The following is a 21,164-nucleotide window of genomic DNA, read 5'->3' as shown; positions in this document are numbered from 1 at the left end:
GAAGGGAGAAATTGAGAAAAGTTAGTGCAAAATCGATAAATCATTAAAACTGCAAGCCTCAGCAAAACTGATGAAACCGGCAGCATTGATGCCATCAGCAACATTGATGTCATCAACATCCAAATAAATCAGTTGAAAAACCAAGTAATTATTTGTAACTGAGGACTAAGGGCGTGAATTTGGGTGGGAGTTCTCCCACTCATCCACCATAATAGCCACAGAAATCCTGGAGAAATAGTGTTTACGTCTTTTCGCCGCTGTTTCCGCAGCACTTCCACTGAAGTTATGATGGATAAGTGGGAGGACTCTCGTGGAAATTCTTCCCATTGGTCTTCTTCCCCAGCTGATGCGGCATAAACCAGGGCTTGAATCTGGGGCTTTCCTGGTGCATATAGTGTCCTACCGAGTGCATTTATCTTCTGTGCAAAATGGGGAATTCAGAGATCTTCTATATGAAATATCCCTGTATTAAATTAGTATGTGTTTCCCATGCCACTTTCCTTAACATGACGAAAACTAAACTACTCTTTAGAGGTACAGTATACTGACAAACAATTCAAGGTGGAACAGGCTTTATTAGTCACTAATTTACTTGCTTTATACACAATTTTTCATACATATTAGGCAGCTGAAAGCATGGCTGCAAATTGTAGCGCAATGAAAACTGGCGATGTGCAAGAGGCCAGCATATCTTATTTAAATAAAGCATTTAATTAGTAATGGTTTGGAATATCTGTGTATCCATGTCGTATATATGTAAAATCCAGCTCATTGGGAAGGCAACTTTATTCCAAGTTTACAGCCACCTTCTGATAGGTGATTTAGTAATCACAACTTCTACAATAAGGAGGCCATAACCAAAGCAAACCTGTTATAACTTTGTACCTGTTTCTGCAGCTTCCTTTTCTCATGGAAATTGCCTTGGTTTCTACTGTTATGGGACTTCCTCACCATTTGAACACAATGAGCTGAGTGTTGGGAGGTCTCCTCAGGGCACCTCAATGCCCTTAACTCTTAAGTGCGCATAACTAAAGCCAAGGTACTCTTCAGAGGGATGGCAAGACAGGGCTATAAAACTCTCTTATTTTATAGTCAGAATAATCATTTGCTTGCTGAAAACTAAGGCCATCAACCAAAGGACCCCAGTGAGATCATTCTTTTGCCTTCTTGCCGTGAAACCCGGTGATGTTCCGTTGTAGGAGATGTTTTGGAGTTTTCTGTGCTTGTAGCCTGGCATTATACAATTACCAAAATCCCACTCCAAATGCTACTTATTGACACAGCTCTATTTGTGTAGCACTATGCAAATACAGAAGCCACGAAATTTGGTAGCTTAGTGCCTGGCGGGGGCGCTAAGGGGTTAGCACCCGGCCGTGGCGAATCCAACGCCGTTAGCGACCTTCACTGGCGAATTAGCGCTGGCGCTAACTGCTAATGCCTAGGCCTCTAGCGCCTCTCACATGGTGACGTCAATGCATGTGCAACGCTCCGTTAACATCCCCGATGCAAAATTTCCTTTTGCCCCCTGCTTTAGCGCCTCGCACCAACAACGCCAGTAAGAGGAAGCATTGTGCACTTGGAAGTGCGCTGCAGGAGCGGTAATTAAAGGGAATGCTTCCGTGTCACTTGAACATCGCGAAAAAGGCACTTCCCGTGATTGCACCGTTTGTTACTTGCACCAGTCTGCTGCCTACGAAAATTTTTTTTTTTTTTTTTTTTTTTTACACCTTTTCCTCAAACATCTCCAAATGCTGCACTTTCTGAAAGTGATGGGGGCTGCAATGGCAGTCGCCCAGGTCGCATTGAAAAACACCACTGATAACTATGAGGTTATACAGTGCGATTGGCCCTTCCCTTTAAGAGATGGAAGCAGCCTGTGTGATGAAAGAGTGCCTTTTGGACTACGCATGACCTTCTTTATCGCTCTCAGAGGTTAGCGCTCTAAGTTAGGAGTGTAGCGCTTGATTTAGCGCTCCACTTCCCTCTTGGAGCACGAACAATGAATTTCTCGGGAGTCGACAATGATTACCGCCTGGCGCTAATTCTTCAACTTTTAAAGTTTTGGCGCCCCAAGCGGGGCTATACCGAATTTCTCCCCCAGAAACTCTGTTGTGTGGTACTTTTATCTGAGGGTGTAAGGTTGGTGCGCAACAATTTTTAGACATTTCTGTAGTGAGGCTTCTTCCAGCAGTATCATCAAATGCATGGGACCCTGAGTACAGGAAACTTTGGTTTATCCGGAGGTTAACTGTCCGGAATGCTCGATCCACTGGCAAAATTCAGGAGTCGGTTCAGTAAGTTTTTTTTCTTTTCGTTGCTTTTTTTTCCACTAGTCAGGCTCTGCAAGGTCTAGCTAAAGCTGTTGCTTAGCTACAGAGACGCTTGCAAGCTACGGCCGACTGTTTAGAAGAAGCAACAGGGTTTGTTGCTAGATACGGAGCTCAAAAGCTTCCGTATGTTTTAACATTAGCGCTGGTTTGTCCGGCAGTTTTGATGGGACGGCAACAGCTCGGTCCCGTCGGTGCCGGATATCACAAAGTTTCCTGTAACAGGAATCCTCATTTTCAACAAAACATAACCAAGCACACATAGTGCCCATTCTCACGGAAACACAAATTTATTTACATTTAAAACTTTGGGACCCAGCTTTTTCTCATTAAAGATGCATATAAGATTTTTGAATATTAAGGTGATCAAGGGATATGGGAATAGTGCAGGAAAGTGGAGATGAGGTAGAAGATCAGCCATGATCTTATTGAATGGCGGAGCAGGCCTACTCCTGCTCCTATTTCTTATGTTCTTATGTTCCTAGTATCTTTGAAAATTTACATTAGAATTTTATTTTTGCAAGAAATTCCAATTATCTCATATCTTAAAGTCAATGAAAATAAAAATCGGGAGAGTTGTAAAATGGGCTGGCGATTCGCTAGCACCCGTTTTACACTATCGCATGAAGTCAAAGTTATCCCCAACCTCTTTGGAAGCTGCAATTCTCTTGCAAAAATATGACTAATTGTTTTGCTGCAGTCTGGGAACAAAGTCCCATAGCTTAAACTAGATTAATGCCATGCACCTAAAATCAAAAGATGTTTATACAGTAAGTGAAAGGTTAACTTAGTAAGGTATGATGCTGTAATTAGTAAATCTTTTAGGAGTTAATTTTTATCTTTGAGTTCTGACACTGATGTCAACATCCTTCACAAATAAAATGTTTCTCTGTAACATGTTTCTACAGAATAATTTATGTTGATACTTCAGCAGCAGCAGCTTTTTGATCAGGCTTCGCATCCAGTTTCCACTTTGAATAGAATGCTACAGTGCTTATTTCACATCACCTTGAGGAATTAATTGCTTCACTTGCAAAAGGAATCTCTAAGAAAAAGAAAAAAACGCAGTCAGTCACACAAAAATGGAGTGTTACTTTAGGCGATACATTGAGGTGCATTGACCCGTATATAGAGAGGCAAGATAAGATCAGGTCTTAAATTATAATTTGATTACCTCACAGAGGGTACATGACAGATAATGGATTAAATTAAATCGGTTGCATTGTGGTGTAACATTCCACAGCATGCTCATCAGTCATAAAACCTGCACTACCAGTTACACATACCAGAGTATATGTGTGTGTGCCAAACAGCAGTATCACTGCCCAAACACTACAATTCTTTCATACCTTAAAATACTAAATCTACCAGTTCTCATATGTCTGCCAAAGGCTTCCTTTTTTCATGTCTTTTTTTGGATTGAATTTAGTAAAGTTTCTTTGGTCATGGCATATTAAAGATTCCATTATATGGTACTTGCAGCGAGTATCTTATCAGAGTTCAGTACATTTTATTGACACCATGTCGACAAGTTCAGAATATTTTCCTTGATACAGGGAAGCTTAGGTTGTGGGATGATGATGGAGTCAGAAGGTTGGCTGAGTACTGAGTTGGGTGAGGACAATGTTTGGGAGCTGTGCAGCTGCACAGTGTGTTTTTGTAGGCAGTAGGAGGCAGGCTTCTCTTTGGTCAACCGATGGTTTTTGGTCCTCTCATCTGGGTGGAGTCAGGTGGCTCAATGGTGGGGTGGGCCTGCAGAAATGGGGCTCACACCTTGTATTGTTTCCCCAGTTCCATGTGCATCCTATGTATTATTCGTTTGGAATGGCAAATGTCCCACAGTTGCTTTATCCTTGTGTTTGTTGTGAGGGTCTCATGTTGCACCACATACGTGGATATACCTTGCCTCCACTAAAAGCAAGAATGAGACAAGCTGACGGGCTGTGGGGGACACTTCTGTAGGGAAAAGCAGGCCATGAAGACATGGGGGGGGTCTGGAGGACCATCAAGGAGCCTTCCAGACTTTCATCCAGAGAGGGTGGAGGAGCGAATATGACCAGAATGTGTGCAGTAGAGTGTCTGTTTGGCTGCACTTCATCCAGTTGTCATCTACTATGGTTGGATCGAATTTGTGGAGACATTGCAAGCATATCCTACTGAAATAGGTTCCTGGGTCCTAAGGATTATGGGATGCACTTTCTACAAAGCCAGAATGCTGTCTTCCGAGCATGCATGACCCAACTGCTGGAATGCACATGTATAAGAAGAAATTACGGCAGAGTAGCATGTACAACAGAGAGGGCCTTTTCTGTGCTGCTCTGCCTTTTGGGAAACTGGACCCTGCATACTGCATACCATGAGAGCACGATGATCAAGCAGGAGGGAAAGAGATTGCGATCTCATACATGAGACTTCTGCTGGATGCTGGATGTGATGAAATATTCCATTCATCACTCATCAGTATTTCTCTGCCTGTGACTGTGGTTGGTTTCAGTTTCATTTCCATTGTATTGTACTGTGTGTAGGGCTCCGCCCATACCTGGCTCCTATGTAAGCTGGCCCAGCCTGCAGCACATCCAGTACGGCAGACCTCTGGATGGAAGATACATTCTCCTCTGTGTGTTACCTTCTAAGTCAATAAAAGCCTTGTTTTGTTTCGCTAACATCGAGTCTCGGATTTATTGAGGCACATCACTGGAGAAATGGTAGTCAACAACAACCCAACTCTGCACAGCCCTACAGAGCACGGAACAATGCAAATGACTAACTAAACATTATTTACCATTGCTGACTGCTTTCCTGGGCATCATCTTATGGCTCGTGAGATGAATGGGTCCCAGTGGTACCTAAGGGTAATTTAGTAAAGAGAGAAAGCACAAAAAGCAATGTTTATTGTTGGAGAACTTTTACAAATTGGTATGTGGTGTGCTGCAAATAGCGTTGAATATTATTCGCTGATATATATAAAATACTCAATATTGTTTTAAATTACCCATCTCCTCTGCACCAAAACTGTTTCAGATTGGATTAATAAAACAGATGCAGGACAACTTATTGTGCCCCCTAACATAGTGATGTAATAAAACTTGTGACTTTAATTCGTTGCTACACTTGTAAACTAAAAAATATGAAGTATTTCAATTACAACTTCTGATGAAAGCTAGACACAAAAACCTGGAATTTCTGCATGGGTTCCCCCAATCCCCCATTGTAACTTGAGTGGAAACCCCGGAGAAATGGCAGAAATACCCATTTGCCCTATTTTTCCTGGATTTCTGCCAGAGATAAGGCAGGAGATGGGGAGAACCCCCACGGAAATTCCAGGCAAAACTTAATCTCTGTTGTGCCAGTCTACCTCCAGTAAGAACAATGGCCCTGAAATCTTTGGGGGTTCTCCTGATCTCCAGTTGTAACATTGCAAGAGACGGACAGAACCCCATGAAAATGGTGAAATGGCCACTTTCAGCTGTTTATTCTGCTCCTATAGGGGCACTGCCGGTCTCCTGCCGACATTACAAAGGGAGATTGGGAGAACCTAATGGAATATCCAGGCCAATATATTTGTTAATGAATAGACAGAGCGTGGAAAACACGTGCAACGAGAGCTGCTAGTCAATAAATTCAGAGCAACGTGTGTAATGAAAGCTGTTTCTGAATAGAAAGAGAACAATGTGTGTACTGAAAGCTGCTATTGAATACAGAAAGGCAGCAATATGAGCTGTTACTGAGTGAGCAGAGAGAACAATGGCCCAGAATTTTTGGTGGCGACATAATCGGGGCTTATTGCATATGTACAACGGGCTCTCCAGGGAATTCTCGCTGTAAAGAGGGAGCTCACCAGTGCAAAGGTAGAAACTCCGATGGTGCTGAAGCAGCAGAAGATTGAGTGAGGGACCTTAAAGGGGCAGAATCAGCCCAAAGATCTGAAACCAAGACCCACTGGAAGCCTCCGTAAAGACCAGGCCCTTTAAGGGATAAGGCATTAAGGATAGAGTGAAGGAAGAAAAGACCACAGCATGGTCCTCTCGCTCCATGGAGGCATCTCAATGCCGTTTTTACCGTTCCCCATAGTGGTTCTGTGAAGTGCTGGGGATACAGGCAGAAAACCAGCCGAGATTTGGACCGCACCACCTCCCCCCACTCCCGCACGATCATGTGCATACAGCGGATGGGGAAGGAGCAGGCAGTGGCAGTCCTGGCAGCTACAGGGGGATGGAAATCTCAATCGAGGTGGTGAAGCGATGGTAGACCTCACCGGCCCATTTTGCTGCCGTATCTGCTGCCAACACGCTCGACTTCAGGAAGGATTGTGGAGGAACCCCCCCCCCCACCCCCCCGCCACACACTCTTGTGTGTAATATTTCTGTCAAGTTTTTCCATTATAAATTCCTTCGACCACATTTACATTAGGAACTGTCTATATAAACTTGTCACACTGTAATTCCTGCTCCGCTGCCAGTGGAACGATTGCACCGCCCCCACTGGCAGGAGGGTGGCATTACAGGGAGACAAAGGCAGTTTCTATTATAAATATGGACATAGGAATTTATAATGGAAGTATAAAAATAAGAACAGAAAGTATAACCTTAAAATGACTGACATATGTCTGCACAGCCGGTCTAAATATCCTTGACCGCCGCCCCCCCACCCCGGCTTCTAACCCCACTTCAACTGTAAACTAGACCTGGTCTTAACTCCCCATGTGCAACATGATAGGACATTGACTAGTATTTTTAGAAATTTTAAACCTTCTTTTCTCAAAGCAATTGAGTATCTACTCTTACTGAGGCAAACTGAGTACTTTGAGAAAACCGACCAGAAAAAAGGTATTGGTCAAAGGTTACAAAAAGTCAGAGATAAAAAACATGCTCTCAGCAAACTCCAGTTTAGCCAGTACCATTTTGTCTGCCTGTCAGCAGGCTTGCAATAATGATCAATCATGACATTCCTCATTCAAGTTCCCCTCTCTCTATGTAAAGAGCATCACTGCTGGCCAGCAGCTCAACCATTGATCCTTCAGTGTCGATCTCATCATTCACCAACTACAATCAGCGCCGAGAGCAGGAGCAGCGGTATAAAGAGCACCGAGAGCGGGAGCAGCGGTATAAAGAGCGGCGAGAGCAGGAGCAGCGGTATAGAGAGCGGCGAGAGCGGGAGCAGCGGTATAGAGAGCGGCGAGAGCGGGAGCAGCGGTATAGAGAGCGGCGAGAGCGGGAGCAGCGGTATAAAGAGCACCGAGAGCGGGAGCAGCGGTATAAAGAGCGGTGAGAGCAGGAGCAGCGGTATAAAGAGCACCGAGAGCGGGAGCAGCGGTATAAAGAGCACCGAGAGCGGGAGCAGCGGTATAAAGAGCGGCGAGAGCAGGAGCAGCGGCACAAAGAGCGCCGAGAGCGGAAGCAGCGGTATAAAGAGCGGTGGGAGCGGGGGCAGCGGCACAAAGAGCGCTGAGAGCGGAAGCAGCGGTATAAAGAGCGGTGAGAGCAGGAGCAGCGGCACAAAGAGCGGCGAGAGCAGGAGCAGTGGTATAAAGAGCGGCGAGAGTGGGAGCAGCACCGGAAGGAGCGGACCTGGTGGGAGCACAGGAGCAGTCGCAGTCCCAAGCGGCAGTAACTCAACAGAGGCAGTTTTTGGAAAAAGTGACGTCAGAGTAAAAAAATGTGACGTCGGCACAAAGGAAGCAGCTGATTTGGTGAGTATATTTTTTAGCTGGTGAGTGTATTTTTTAAGTTTATAAGTTTATTTCTGCTAAGTTATTTAATAGCCTATTAAATCGAGGGAAGAGCTGATTGGTGAGTAGCTGGAGAGTGTTTTTTGTTAAGTTTTAAGTTTATTGCTGCTGGATTAGTCTATTAAATAGAGGCATGGCAGGGCAGCTCAGTCCCGTGGAGTGCACATCCTGTGCCATGTGGGAAGTCCTCGACGCTTCACGTAGCCTGGACGACCACATGTGCGGGAAGTGTCGCCAGCTACAGCAACTCGAGCTCCAGGTTTCGGAGCTTGAGTGGCGGCTGGAGTCACTGCGGTGCATCCGCGAGGCTGAGAGTTACGTGGATAGCATGTTTCTAGAGGTGGTCACCCCGCAGCTTGAGAGTATGCAGGCAGAGAGGGAATGGGTGACCGCCAGACAGAAGAGGAGGTCCAGGCAGGTAGAGCAGGAGTCCCCGGAGTGCATCTCACTCTCCAACCAGTATTCTGTTCTGAGTACTGGTGAGAGTAATGGTTCCTCTGGGGAGTGCAGCCAGAGTCAAGTTCATGGCACCACGGGTGGCTCAGCTGCACAGGGAGGGGGGGGGGGGGGGGGGGGGGGGAGGAAAAAGAGCGCAAGAGCAATAGTGATAGGGGATTCAAAAGTTGGGGGAGCAGACAGGCATTCCTGCAGCCGTAGACGTGACTCCAGGATGGTATGTTGCCTCCCCGGTGCCAGGGTCAAGGATGTCACTGAGCGGCTGCAGGACACTCTGAGGGGGGAGGGTGAACAGCCAGAGGTCGTGGTCCATATCGGTACCAACAACATAGGCAGAAAGAGGGATGAAGTCCTGCAGGCAGACTATAGGGAGCTAGGAGTGAGATTAAAAAGCAGGACCTCAAAAGGTAGTAATCTCCAGATTACTCCCGGTGCCACGTGCTAGTAGTGAGCACAGGAATAGGAGGATAGAACAGATGAATGTGTGGCTGGAGAGATGGTGCAGGAGGGAGGGCTTTAGATTCCTGAGGCATTGGGACCGTTTGGGGAAGGTGGGACCTGTACAAGCCGGATGGGTTACACCTCAACAGAGCCGGGACCAATATTCTCGCGGGAGGTTTGCTGGTGCTGTTGTGGAGGGTTTAAATTAGCTTGGCAGGGGGATGGGCACCAGCATATAGGAGTAGAAAAAAGGAATAAGGTGCATAAAATAGTGATTGTGTTGGATAGTACTAGAGAAGATAGTACTAGGGCAGTAGTAGTACCAAATTAGATAGGAGCAGACTAAGAAAAATTCAAAAATGGGTTTAGAATGCATGTATGTAAACACACAAAGAGTGATGAATAAGGTTGATGAGCTATAAGCACAATTAGCCGCGTGGCAATATGATGTTGTGGCAGTAATGGAAACGTGGCTTAAAAATGGGGAGGACTGGGCACTTAATATTCAAGGGTGCAAGGTGTTCAGAAAAGATAGGGAAGGAAAAACGGGAGGTGGGGTGGCAGTGCTGATTAAGGAAGACATTGTAGTGTTGGAAAGGGAGGATGTTCTTGAGGTGATAAGGACAGAATCCATTTGGTTAGACTTGAGGAGCAAAAAGGGTATGATCACGCTATTGGGGGTACTCTATAGGCCTCCAAATAGTGAGAGGGAGGTAGAGGAACAACTTGGCAGGGAAATCGCAGAGATATGCAAGAGCTATACTGTGGTGATATTGGGGGACTTTAATTACCCAAATATCGATTGGGATAATGCTAGGGTAAAGGGAAAGGAGGGGGAGGAATTTCTCAAATGTGTTCAGGAGAATTTCCTTGACCAATATGTTCTTGGCCCAACTAGAAAGGAGGCATTGCTGGATCTGGTGCTGGGGAATGAAGTGGGCCAGGTCGACCAAGTGTCTGTGGGAAAACACTTGGGTACGAGTGATTGTCGTATCATAAGATTTAGATTAGCAATGGAGAGGAGCAAGGAACAATCTAGAGTGGAACTTCTAAACTGGAATAGGGCTAACTTCAATGGGATGCGAAAAGATCTAGCCAGGGTAAAATGGAACCAAAGACTGACAGGAAAAACTGTAACGGAACAATGGGTAATCTTTAAGGAGGAGATGTTCCTTTAAGGAGGAGATGTTCCAAGTACAGGCTAGGTACATTCCAACAAGAGGGAAGGGTAAGGGAACCAAAGCAAGGGCTCCTTGGATGACGAGGGAGATAGAGAAGATGATGACAAAAAAAAGAGGGTGTATGATGCATGTCAGGTGAATTCTTCAAGGGAGAACCAGGCCAAATGCAATAAATTGAGAGGGGATGTGAAGATGAAAATAAGATTTGCAAAGAGAGAATATGAGAGTAGAATGGCAGTTAACATAAAAGGGAACCCAAAAATCTTACTACCCACTTACTGTATACATGCTGGTAGAAGAGGCGGGGTGGGGCCTATTAGAGACAAAAAAGGTGATATATGCTTAGAGGCGCAGGGCAAGGCTAGAATACTCAATGAGTACTTTGTATCGGTGTTTCCTAAGGAGGTGGATGCTGACAAAATATCAGTAGAAATGGAAAAGGTAGAAGCAATTAAAGGGGTGAAAATTGCTAGACAGTATGTATGAGAAAGGCTGGGTATGCTTAGCGTGGACAAGTCGCCTGGTCCAGATGGCTTGCATCCCAGTTTGCTAAAGGAATTGGGGGAGGAGATAGCGGAAGGGCTTGCCATAATTTTCCAATCTTCCCTAGATGCGGGGGAGGCGCCGGAGGATTGGAAAGTGGCAAATGTGACACCATTGTTCAAGAAAGGGTGCAAGGACAATCCTAGTAACAACAGGCCGATCAGTTTAACATCAGTGGTGGGTAAAGTTTTAGAAACAATAATCAAGGAAAAAATTAATGGGCACTTGGAGAGGTTTAAGCTAATTAAGGAGAGCCAACACGGATTTGTGAAAGGCAGATCGTGTTTGACTAATCTAATTAAATTTTTTAATGAAGTAACAGAGGGGATTGATGAAGAGAATGCAATTGATGTTGTCTACATGGATTTTCAGAAGGCGTTTGACAAAGTACCACATAGAAGGCTGGTTAACAAAATTGAGGCTCGTGGAATAGGTGGGTCAGTGGCAGCTTGGATAAGGAATTGCCTTAAGGACAGAAAACAGCAAGTTGTGGTAAATGGCTATTTTTCAGACTGGTGGATGGTAGACAGTGGTGTTCCCCAAGGGTCAGTGCTGGGGCCACTGCTTTTTTGACCTGGCTATTAGAATAGTGTAGAATTTCTAAATTTGCCAATGACACCAAACTTGGGGGTGTGGCAAACAGTGAGGATGATACCAATCGACTGCAACAGGACATAGAAATGCGAGCAGAATGGGCAGACAAGTGGCAGATGGAATTTAATAGAGAGAAGTGTGAGGTGATGCATTTTGGCAGAAGGAACAGGGAGAGGCAATATACTCTTAATGGCACAGTTTTAAAGAGTGTGCAGGGAGAGAGGGACCTGGGAGTTAATGTGCATAGGTCCCTGAAGGTGGCAGGACATATTGAGAGAGTGGTTAACAAAGCATATGGGATCTTGGGCTTCATAAATAGAGGTATTGAGTACAAAAGTAGAGAAGTTATGCTGACCCTTTATAAAGCACTAGTTAGGCCACAACTGGAGGATTGCGTCAAGTTCTAGTCACCACACTTTAGGAAAGCTGTGAAGGCCCTTGAGAGGGTGCAGAGGAGATTTACCAGAATGGTTCCAGGGATGGGGGACATTCCCTACAAGGACAGGTTGGAGAAGCTGGATTTGCTTTCATTGGAGCAAAGGAGGTTGAGGGGTGATTTGATAGAGGTGTACAAGGTTATGACGGGTTTGGATAGGCTAGACGGGGAAAGGCTGTTCCCACTAGTTGATGGCACAAGGACTAGGGGACACAGATTTAAGGTTTTGGGCAAGAGATACAGGGGGGTGTGAGGAAAAACTTTTTTACGCAGCGAGTGGTTCGGCCTCGAATTCTCTGCCGACGGAAGTGGTGGAAGCGGAGACACTCAATGTTTTCAAGGGAGACTGGATAGGCACTTGAGGGAAATAAACCTGCAGGGCTACGGGGATAGAGTGGGGGAATGGGACTGACTGGATTGCTCTACAGAGAGCCAGCACGGACTCGATGGGCCGAATGGTCTCCTTCTGTGCCATTATGACTCTATGATTATGACTCTATGACATGGCGCATCCTGATGTCAAAATCCACTGTGACTGGTGGCTAAACTAACGCAGCAAAATGGTCCTACTAATCCCATAGTATGTTAATAATGACATTTTTCATGTCGTATGCATTCTGTCATCCATATTTTGACCGTTGTGTTTGACCGTTAATTTTCTCTTCCTCAAACTCTGTGATTTTCTCTTTTCTAATTTGTTGCTTTCTACCTTTCGCATTTCTTAATCATAGTATGGAAAACTTTCTGCCCAATTTTAATTTTTTTCCCCAAACATATTTCATCAAAATAATTTCTACACAATCATATTCTAGCAAAAAAATCTCTAAGATGCAGCTACCATGACTGTTCCTAACCTACCTACTATATTCCACTAAAAATGTTTTTTTTTTTTACATAACAAATATAATAAAGAGACATGCTCCAAAATGAACATGTGCACGGGTCCGTCGCTGTGAAAAAGACAATTTTCAAGAACTACCATATGGTTTGGCTCTTTCTTCACATAACCTATATGCACATGTGCAGGAGTCTATTTCCAATTATCAGACTCCAGATTTTACTTATTTTTAGTTTAGCAACGTCACACCTTGGGAAGCAGAAAGAGAGAGACACACATGTAGAGAAGTTGTTGGAAGGGGGAAGGGAGAAGCAGAATGACCCAGTTGAAGGAACAGAAAAAAAATGAGGGAGTGAGAAAGACCCTGTTGAGGAATGGCAAGAGAAAACCAGTTGAGGGGGAAGTACCTTGCTGAAGGAACTAGGAAAGGAACCCAGAGGAGCAGGTAGGGGTGAAAGAGAGAGAGGGAGAGAAATCCTGATGTGGAGGAAGGGAACCCCTCTGATTCTACTTGATTGGTTATGATGATTATTGTTGGTGCTTAGTAAGCTAACCAAATAACACACCACGTGCAACACTACTGGACATCCACTAGTGCATTATAAAAATTATCAATACATGGTGCATGGGCATGGTTTCTTGGTAGTCCTCTTATTTTGGGATTCAGATACCTTTTATGGGTGCCTTGAAGTTCTCTCTTGGTCTTAATACTATCCAAAACCCAAATAAGTTTATGCCTTGTAATCACTCTAGAGGACCCATTATTTGTCATAAAATCATTTAAACTCTTTGGGGGAGAAATTCGGTGGTGCCCCCTTTGGGGTGCTAACTTCGCCGGGGCGCTACTTTTAGCGCTCCCGAAAAGGTTAGCGTCCTGCACAGTCAATTCAGTGGTAGCACCCCAAGCAGGAGGCGGGGCGCTACTGGAAGCTCCCCACCTCCTTCCTGGGGTGCTACAACTGAATATCGCGGGGCTACGTGCAACAGCGCCATGCGCGTCGCCCCAGGTATTTCAGGCCTCCCTCCCGATTAAAGGGGAGGGGCCTAGCGCTGTGCGCACCGGGGCCCTGCTGGACCACCGGGGAGCGGGGTGCCGGGAAAGCAGCCAGTCACTCAAGAGGAGAGCCGGGATGAACGATCACAGCCGGCACCCTGAATAAAAAAGGGGAAGGGGGCAGGTGCTGGCAGTCGGCCCCAAAAAATGGCTGCCCGACACCTGCCCTTTAACTTGTGCCGCCGCGGCTGCAAAAACGCCACCCTGACCTTGTCGGACATATCATCTGGCGATAGGTCAGGGGGTGCTCCTGAAGTTTGCGGCCGGGGCGCGAGCGGGGCACTGCGCACGGCGATGACGTCATCGCCGATGGCAGAGCGCCACAGGGCGCTACCGCCATCGCTAACCTCCCGCTGAATTTGGCGGGAGGTGTTAGCGGCTTTGCGCCCCGTTAGCGCTAATGGGAGGCACAAAGCAACCCAACTTTTCCCCCTTTATATTTGGTATTCAGAGTAATTATTGCTAATAAGTGAACAGCATCTTTCTTGCAGATCATTTTCCCTAATTGTATCAACTTACCAGGTCCAATGTGTCTGAGGATTTCATTGATCAAATCTTGTGTTCTCTGTAACTCGCTGCTGAGTTTTGAAGTTGCATTTTCCTGTTGTTCAGAAATGGCTGAAACCTTCAGGTGTAGGTTCGCAATCTCTTCATGTATTGCTAGATTTGATGACGTGCTTCTGAAAAAGAAGAAAATAAATGTTATGGCTCTCTTTAAATTACAGCGTCACAGACAACAGCAGCCCTGACTTTCATGAATGCACTATATAAAGTAAATGAGGCATTGTATGTTAATGAGATATTGTAAAGTTAACGAGATGGTGCAAAGTAAATAAAATGGTGTAAAGTAAATGAGGTGGTGGAATATAAATTAAGATGCAACTTAAATAAAGTGTTCCAATTTAAATGAGGCACTGCATTGTTAATAGGGTAGTGTAATGTAAATTAGGTTGTGTAGTTAATGAAGTACTATATTGTTCTTCTTCTTCTTAGGCAGTCCCTCGGAACCGAGGATGAGAGTCTCTTCGCCGGGAGCAAGCGGAAGCCAAGCACAGGCAGCACAAGGAGCGCACGTCAACCAAGCACCCCACCCACCCGCCCCTTCAACCACCGTCTGCCCCACCTGTGACAGAGACTGTAGGTCCCACATTGGACTCATCAGTCACCGAGAACTCATTTTTAATGTGGAAGCAAGTCATCCTCGGTTCCGAGGGACTGCCTAAGAAGAAGATATTGTTCTTCTTCTTCTTAGGCAGTCCCTCAGAACTGAGGATGACTTAATGGGACAGCAATGTCATGTAAATGAAGCACCATAGTGTTAAGAGACAGTGTAATGTAAATGAGGCAGTGCTGCTGTTTTGGATGCGCAAGTAAAGAATGGTATTCACTAGTTCCCCTGCAGTGTGCTGGACTGTTGCTTCTGGTCACAGGCTTGTTGAACACTTGCTGTCTGTAAAGGCCACCGATGTTGTTCTCCAATCACTGACGTGTACAGGTCTTCCCAAGTATTGGGGAAGGTCCAGTGGCCAGAAATAATGGCCTCGATATTAACCCCCTCCCCACGACGGGCAGGAAAGTGACGGGGGTGGTGCTGGGGAGGTGGGGGGGGGGGGGGGGCGCTGAGGGAGTGGTTGTTAAAGGCTTAAATACGGGGAACGCGTCCCCAACATGCTATGCATGCACCCGGCAGATATTGGGGCGCCCAAGTGTCCAGCCATGGAGTGGCAGGGCACTTAATTAACATATTTAAATTGGACTCCCACAATGCAGTTGGGAGCCTGATTTATAATTCACTGCTGCTGCATGGGTTTCCCAGAGGTCCAGAAACCCAGCAGTGAAAGGGAGGCAGGAGCTGCCAACCAGGAGTGCACCTCACAGTCCCCCCAAGGAAGCCTTCGGACTATCCCCCCCCCCCGCCGACCGTGGCCACTCTCTCTCCCCTCTGCTGATTGCGACCTTCCCCACTTCCCAGACCAGAAAAAAATCAGTACCTTGTAGGAAACATTACAGTAAATCCAGTACTAAATGGTTAACTTCTGCACATAAAGCAGGTTGGAACGTGAACTGGACTTGAACCCTGCGCATAGTGATGAATGAAGTGGGCACAACTCAAATGAAAGAGAGTTCTCTTTTCATTTCAGAGGGGACGGGGCGGGGCGGGGGAGGAGGTTGTGTTAGGGGTAGCAAAATGAGTTTCTGGTCAATTGTGAACCCCCCCCCCCACCCCCCGAGATATTGATGGCGCAGGACTTAGAAATGGTAATTAATGTTCTCTGTAATTTAAAAAAAATTGGGCTACACAGCCCATTCAAAATACCGTGCATGCGCGGTTTTCCTATTGAAAAGTCGGCTGTGCAGGACCTCTGGAGCGCTGTGCCCCCACGCTGCTTACAGGGAGCATTGATGGTAATGCCATTGAACGTCAAGGGAAGACGATTATGCTCTCTCTGGTTGGACATGGTCATACCCGTGTGAAAGATGTACTGAAATAAAGTTAGTCAGACAATTAAAATTTACTGACGTCTTTGTACTGTTTTAATTGGAATTCTAATCTTGATGAAGAATGGCAGATTAGTCAGACTGCATGAAGTAATGGTTTAATAATCCTTATAAATTAAGGTGCTTAAATGGAGTGTATTTAATTTAGACAGTAATCCAACAGTTAACTCAGCTGTGTCAGTTAGTTGAAGTATGTAATAAAAAAAAGTACATGCAAGATGTTAGCTTGAAGTTCGGAAAAGAAGAAAAAGAACTGGGATGAAACTTATCGATGACTTGCCAAAAGATGTACCTCAGAGGCTGGAAGCGGTTCATTGCAGAGGAAAACTGATTTGCTTCAATCGAGCCGTTAAATTGTGACCTGATTAGATAGGCTGTATGCGGTAGAGTTTCCGTTAGGTGGCGCTAGAGTTTCCAGCGCAATTCACCCAAGCTCGGCCAAACCAGCGCTAAAGATCGAGGAATTTCAAGCGCAAGTTGCGTCCAGCGACAATCGAGTTTCTGCAATCTTTGCGCTGGTTTAAAAAGAAAGGCCGTGCTGGAAGCCGGCCCTGCCCACAAAATGGGCCACGACTCCAGATCGAATTAATGAGTGTGGCGAGTTTCTGCCATTGCGGGCCTTAGAGGAGACTCTTAAAATTTTAGGTGCAAGGGCACTAATAGGCACTTTTTAAAAGCTTATAAATATTAAAAAATATTTAAGTTACTAAGAAACTACTGTACACCAATGAAACTAGTAAACGTTTCTGTATAGTTTTTTGAAAGTAATTTTCAGTTCTTTAAAATCAGGTTACTCACAGATGGTGGACTAGACACTGATAAAAATGTTTATTTCTTGTGATAATCCCATTTTCAGCTGTATTAATAAAACTGCACCAGGTCACCACTCTTAAATATATCAAGGAATATCTTTTAATGCAAGGGGGGGGGGGGGGGGGGAAACCAATTACGTTCTAAAACACTACCCGATTTTATGTTTGTGATTTTGCAAATGAGCTTGAGCGGAAATTTGAACCATAACTTCATTTCAGAAAAGTAGTTCAATTTCGCATGCAATTTGCGCCCGGATTGCTGATTGCGCCCAAAGCGGAAACTCTACCCTTATGTCTTCATGGGGCCAATAGTGCAGTCCTGGCACAGCTGCAGTGAGACCACCAGTCTTCTGGTACTGTATGGAGTGTGAGGTCTGAGCTCACGTTAGAACGTGTGGTCATCTCATTTACAAGTTATCACAGCGTCCCAGCATGTAGTGCACAAAGCACAAGGAGTGTGCATGGGATAGTGGGGAGGGGAGGGGGGCCGGTGGGTTCGAGGGCAGTTTATCTGATGCCAGCAACTCTTAAAGGGCCTCGAGTCATCTTAAAACTGTACTGGTTCTAAAGGGGAGATATGGTTCCTGGGATGGGGGGATTGTCCTATGAGGAGAGATTGCGTAGACTAGGCCTATATTCTCTAGAGTTTAGAAGAATGAGAGGTGATCTCATTGAAACATACAAAATTCTTACAGGGTAGATGCAGGGAGGATGTTTTCCCTGGCTGGGGAGTCTAGAACCAGGTGTCACAGTCTCAGAATAAAGGGTCGGCCATTTAGGACTGAGATGAGGAGAAATTTCTTCACTGAGGGTGGTGAATCTTTGGAATTCTCTACCCCAGAGGACTGTGGAGGCTCAGTCGTTGAGTAAATTCAAGACAGAGATCGATAGATTTTTGAATATTAAGGGAATCAAGGAACATGGGGATAGTGCAGGAAAGTGGAGATGAGGTAGAAGATCAGCCATGATCTTATTGAATGGCGGAGCAGGCTCGAGGGGCCAAATGGCCTACTCCTGCTACTATTTCTTATGTTCTTATGTTCTTATGTGGCTGCAGCAAGGCAAAACTGTAGAATATTATTTCAATATGCTGCTCTGGAGGTCCTGTTCCAGGAGGTGTTGGCCAGAAGGGGGTTGTTCAATTCTAAATGAGCAATTATGAACTCAATACGACTGTGCAGTAACGTGTGAATCAAAAGATAGATTGAACATTTAGGAACAGCTACTTACTGTTCCGAACGTCGATCTTCACTTTGGTTACGGCTGTTGCCCAAAATCTTTCTAGAGCGTTTGAGTACAGGACTCTGTTCATAATCAGGTTTCTCCCATTCTTCCATTTGCATCATATTTGTGAGATTATCTAAATCTTCCTGAACAGGGATATATTTCAGAGTTAGTAGATTAAGTATTGAGAATGGTGAGTACTTACTTCCAGATCGGTTTTTAAAAAAAATATTGGGGAAATTGGATTATGCAATGGATTAGGCCTTTCATCTTAAACACCTCTCTCAGAGACCAGAGGCTGGCTAAGTAGTTTAGGAAACGGAAATGGTGCTCTCCTAAGGTTGAGACTGAAGAACATTGTTGGGGCAGATAGAGGGAGCTTTACTCTGCATCTAATTATGGAGTAACAAACGAGTGCTCAGTACTGTGACTGGGTGACTGACATTTCATTCTGTAGCACCAACATCCCTCACCTTGCTAAACATATAGGGGGGAATTATCCGGGGTGGCAGGGGGTGGGGGGTCAGCAGGCGCCTTTGGTGGCGGGTTGCATGGGAAAAAAAAATTTCTGACAGTGGGTCGGGAACTTGCTGTCAAGGGACTTTCCCAGATGTCGGGCCCATCCATCTTCAGCTGCTTCATCAATGACCTTCCCTCCAACATAAGGTCAGGAATGGGGATGTTCGCTGATGACTGCAGTGTTCAGCGCCATTCACAACTCCTCAGAAAATGAAGCAGTCCACGCCCGCATGCAACAAGACCTGGACGACGTTCAGGCTTGGGCCGTTCTGTGGCGCGAATGTTACCTGCCACTTAAGTGCCAGGCAATGACTATCTCCAACAAGCGAGAGTCCAACCACCTCCCCTTGACATTCAACAGTATTACCATCGCCGAATCCCCCACCATCAACATCCTGGGGGTCACCATTGACCAGAAACTTAACTGGACCAGCCACATAAATACAGTGGCAACAAGAGCAGGTCAGAGGCTTGGTATTCTGCGGCGAGTGCCTCACCTCCTGACTCCCCAAAGCCTTTCCACCATCTGCAAGGCACAAGTAAGGAGTGTGATGGGATACTCTCCACTTGCCTGGATGAGTGCAGCTCCAACAACACTCAAGAAGCTCGACACCATCCAGGACAAAGCAGCCCACTTGATTGGCACCCCATCCACCACCTTAAACATTCACTCCCCCCACCACCGGCATACCGTGGCTGCAGTGTGTACCATCTACAAGATGCACTGCAGCAACTTGCCAAGGCTTCTTCGGCAGCACCTCCCAAACCCGCAACCACTACCACCTAGAAGGACAAGGGCAGCAGGTGCATGGGAACACCACCACCTCCAAGTTGCCCTCCAAGTCAGACACCATCCTGACTTGGAAGCATATCGCCGATCCTTCATCGTCGCTGGGTCAAAATCCTGGAACTCCCTCCCTAACAGCACTGTGGGAGAACCTTCACCACACGGACTGCAGCGGTTCAAGAAGGCAGCTCGCCACCACCTTCTCAAGGGCAATTAGGGATGGGAAATAAATGCTGGCCTTGCCAGCGATCCCCACATCCCATATACGAATAAAAAATACTGACGGGACACGCAGTGGCGAGGGAGGCAATTTAGGTCATTATGACCTTGTTAAGAGCTACTTAAAAAGTATTTTGAGCTCACCGTACCATTTTACAAGGTCACCCACCTACGCTGCTCGGGGGTCACGTCAGGTAAGCAGGTCGGGAGTTATGTTACCATGAAATCATCTCTTTACTTGACAGCTACAAATGTGCTATAAAAGCTCCCATCTCATAGCTGTTCACTTTCCAAGCTCAGAAGCTGTTGCTAACTGCATTTGGAAGACAGATTGAGCTTTATGCAGGTTGCAAGTGTTTGGAGTAAACTTTGTATCCAGTGCCACCTCATTGGAACAACCTCTCTCACCAAAGACAGATCGCTTCGGTCATCTCAACTTCACCTGCCATCAACTACATCAGCATCGTTGCCCTTGAAACTATCTCACCTTGGTCCTCAGAATCCCACCACGATCAGCCCCAATACCAGCAGCATCAGCAGCACCAACAACAACACCAACCTTCTCCGCAATCAACTGATGCTGCATCAACACCCGACCACATTGCTGCCCGGGAGGCCAGGGTTGGCCCCACCATAGCCATTTACTTCATTTGACGCTGTATATCCTGGCTGCCACATGATGTGCCAGGTTGGCACCACCCCACACCAACACCATAAAGCATCCCTACAATGCCCAAGCCATTCCCTTCACACCACCATTGCGGGGGGTACCGTTATGTCTTACGATTCACTGCAACTCACTAAGCCACTTCCAAAGGTGCACACAGATCTGTCCAAGAACGCAAAGTGTTGAAAATAAAGGTTTCAATGTTTGACACCACATCAACAGAAACTTCACATGAACATTGGATAAAACACACAAGTGCCTACCCTTGTGTGTTGTTAGTTGGTATGATTGCACTAGGATGAGGGTGAGTGTGAGGGGTGGCTACTGAGATGGGGAAGTGATAATGTAGATAGCGAGGGATGGGTGGAGGTGCAAGGTAAGTTGGTGTGAGTAAGGATGTGCAGGAGTAGGGTAAGGAAGGCAGAGTGATGGGGATGTGATGAGGGGCACAGCAGGATGAGGTTGAGTGTGGCTTTGCAGTAACGTTTCGTGATCTACTGAGATCATTGAAAGGTTTGCGCCACTACAGCCTGGTCCTCCTGATGACATCCCTGCTTGTGTCCTCCTGTGCAATGTGCAACCAGGCTGTGTTGATCTCCTGGGGAGGTCTCTTCCGCCCATGGGAAGGGAAGAGGACCTCCTGCATGCTGTGACTCCCTCTATAAGCATATGGAGGGAGTCATGGGAGAGCCTGGGTGCAGCCGTGCACCTCTGTGCAGCACTTGTCAGTGTTTGCAGCACCTCAATGCTGTAGAACACTGACAGCACAAATGTCAAAATCAATTTGCGCATGGTCCCTTTAAGGAAACTGGCTGATGACGCATCATCAAATGACATCA

General features: G+C 46.0%; 1 protein-coding gene across 1 annotated transcript in view; it reads right to left on the bottom strand.

Moving 5' to 3' along the window:
- Positions 1-555: 555 nt before the first annotated feature.
- Positions 556-21,164, bottom strand: part of LOC147115212 (uncharacterized) — a 139,617-nt gene continuing 119,008 nt past the window's right edge. The window contains exons 18-21 of the mRNA XM_085993576.1: positions 18,140-18,279; positions 14,118-14,278; positions 5,110-5,173; positions 556-3,372 (exon numbers count right to left, since the gene is read on the bottom strand). Coding sequence (XP_085849702.1) covers positions 5,139-5,173; positions 14,118-14,278; positions 18,140-18,279 — 336 coding nt within the window. The 3' untranslated portion in view covers positions 556-3,372; positions 5,110-5,138. The remainder of the gene's footprint in view (positions 3,373-5,109; positions 5,174-14,117; positions 14,279-18,139; positions 18,280-21,164) is intronic.

This window comes from Somniosus microcephalus, chromosome 7, assembly GCF_052327205.1.
Source record: "Somniosus microcephalus isolate GS21.2 chromosome 7, FLI_Smic_1.0, whole genome shotgun sequence".
Lineage (NCBI taxonomy): Eukaryota > Metazoa > Chordata > Chondrichthyes > Squaliformes > Somniosidae > Somniosus > Somniosus microcephalus.
The sequence above is the reverse complement of the archived record's forward strand: the minus strand, read 5'-3'. Positions and strand labels throughout refer to the sequence as shown.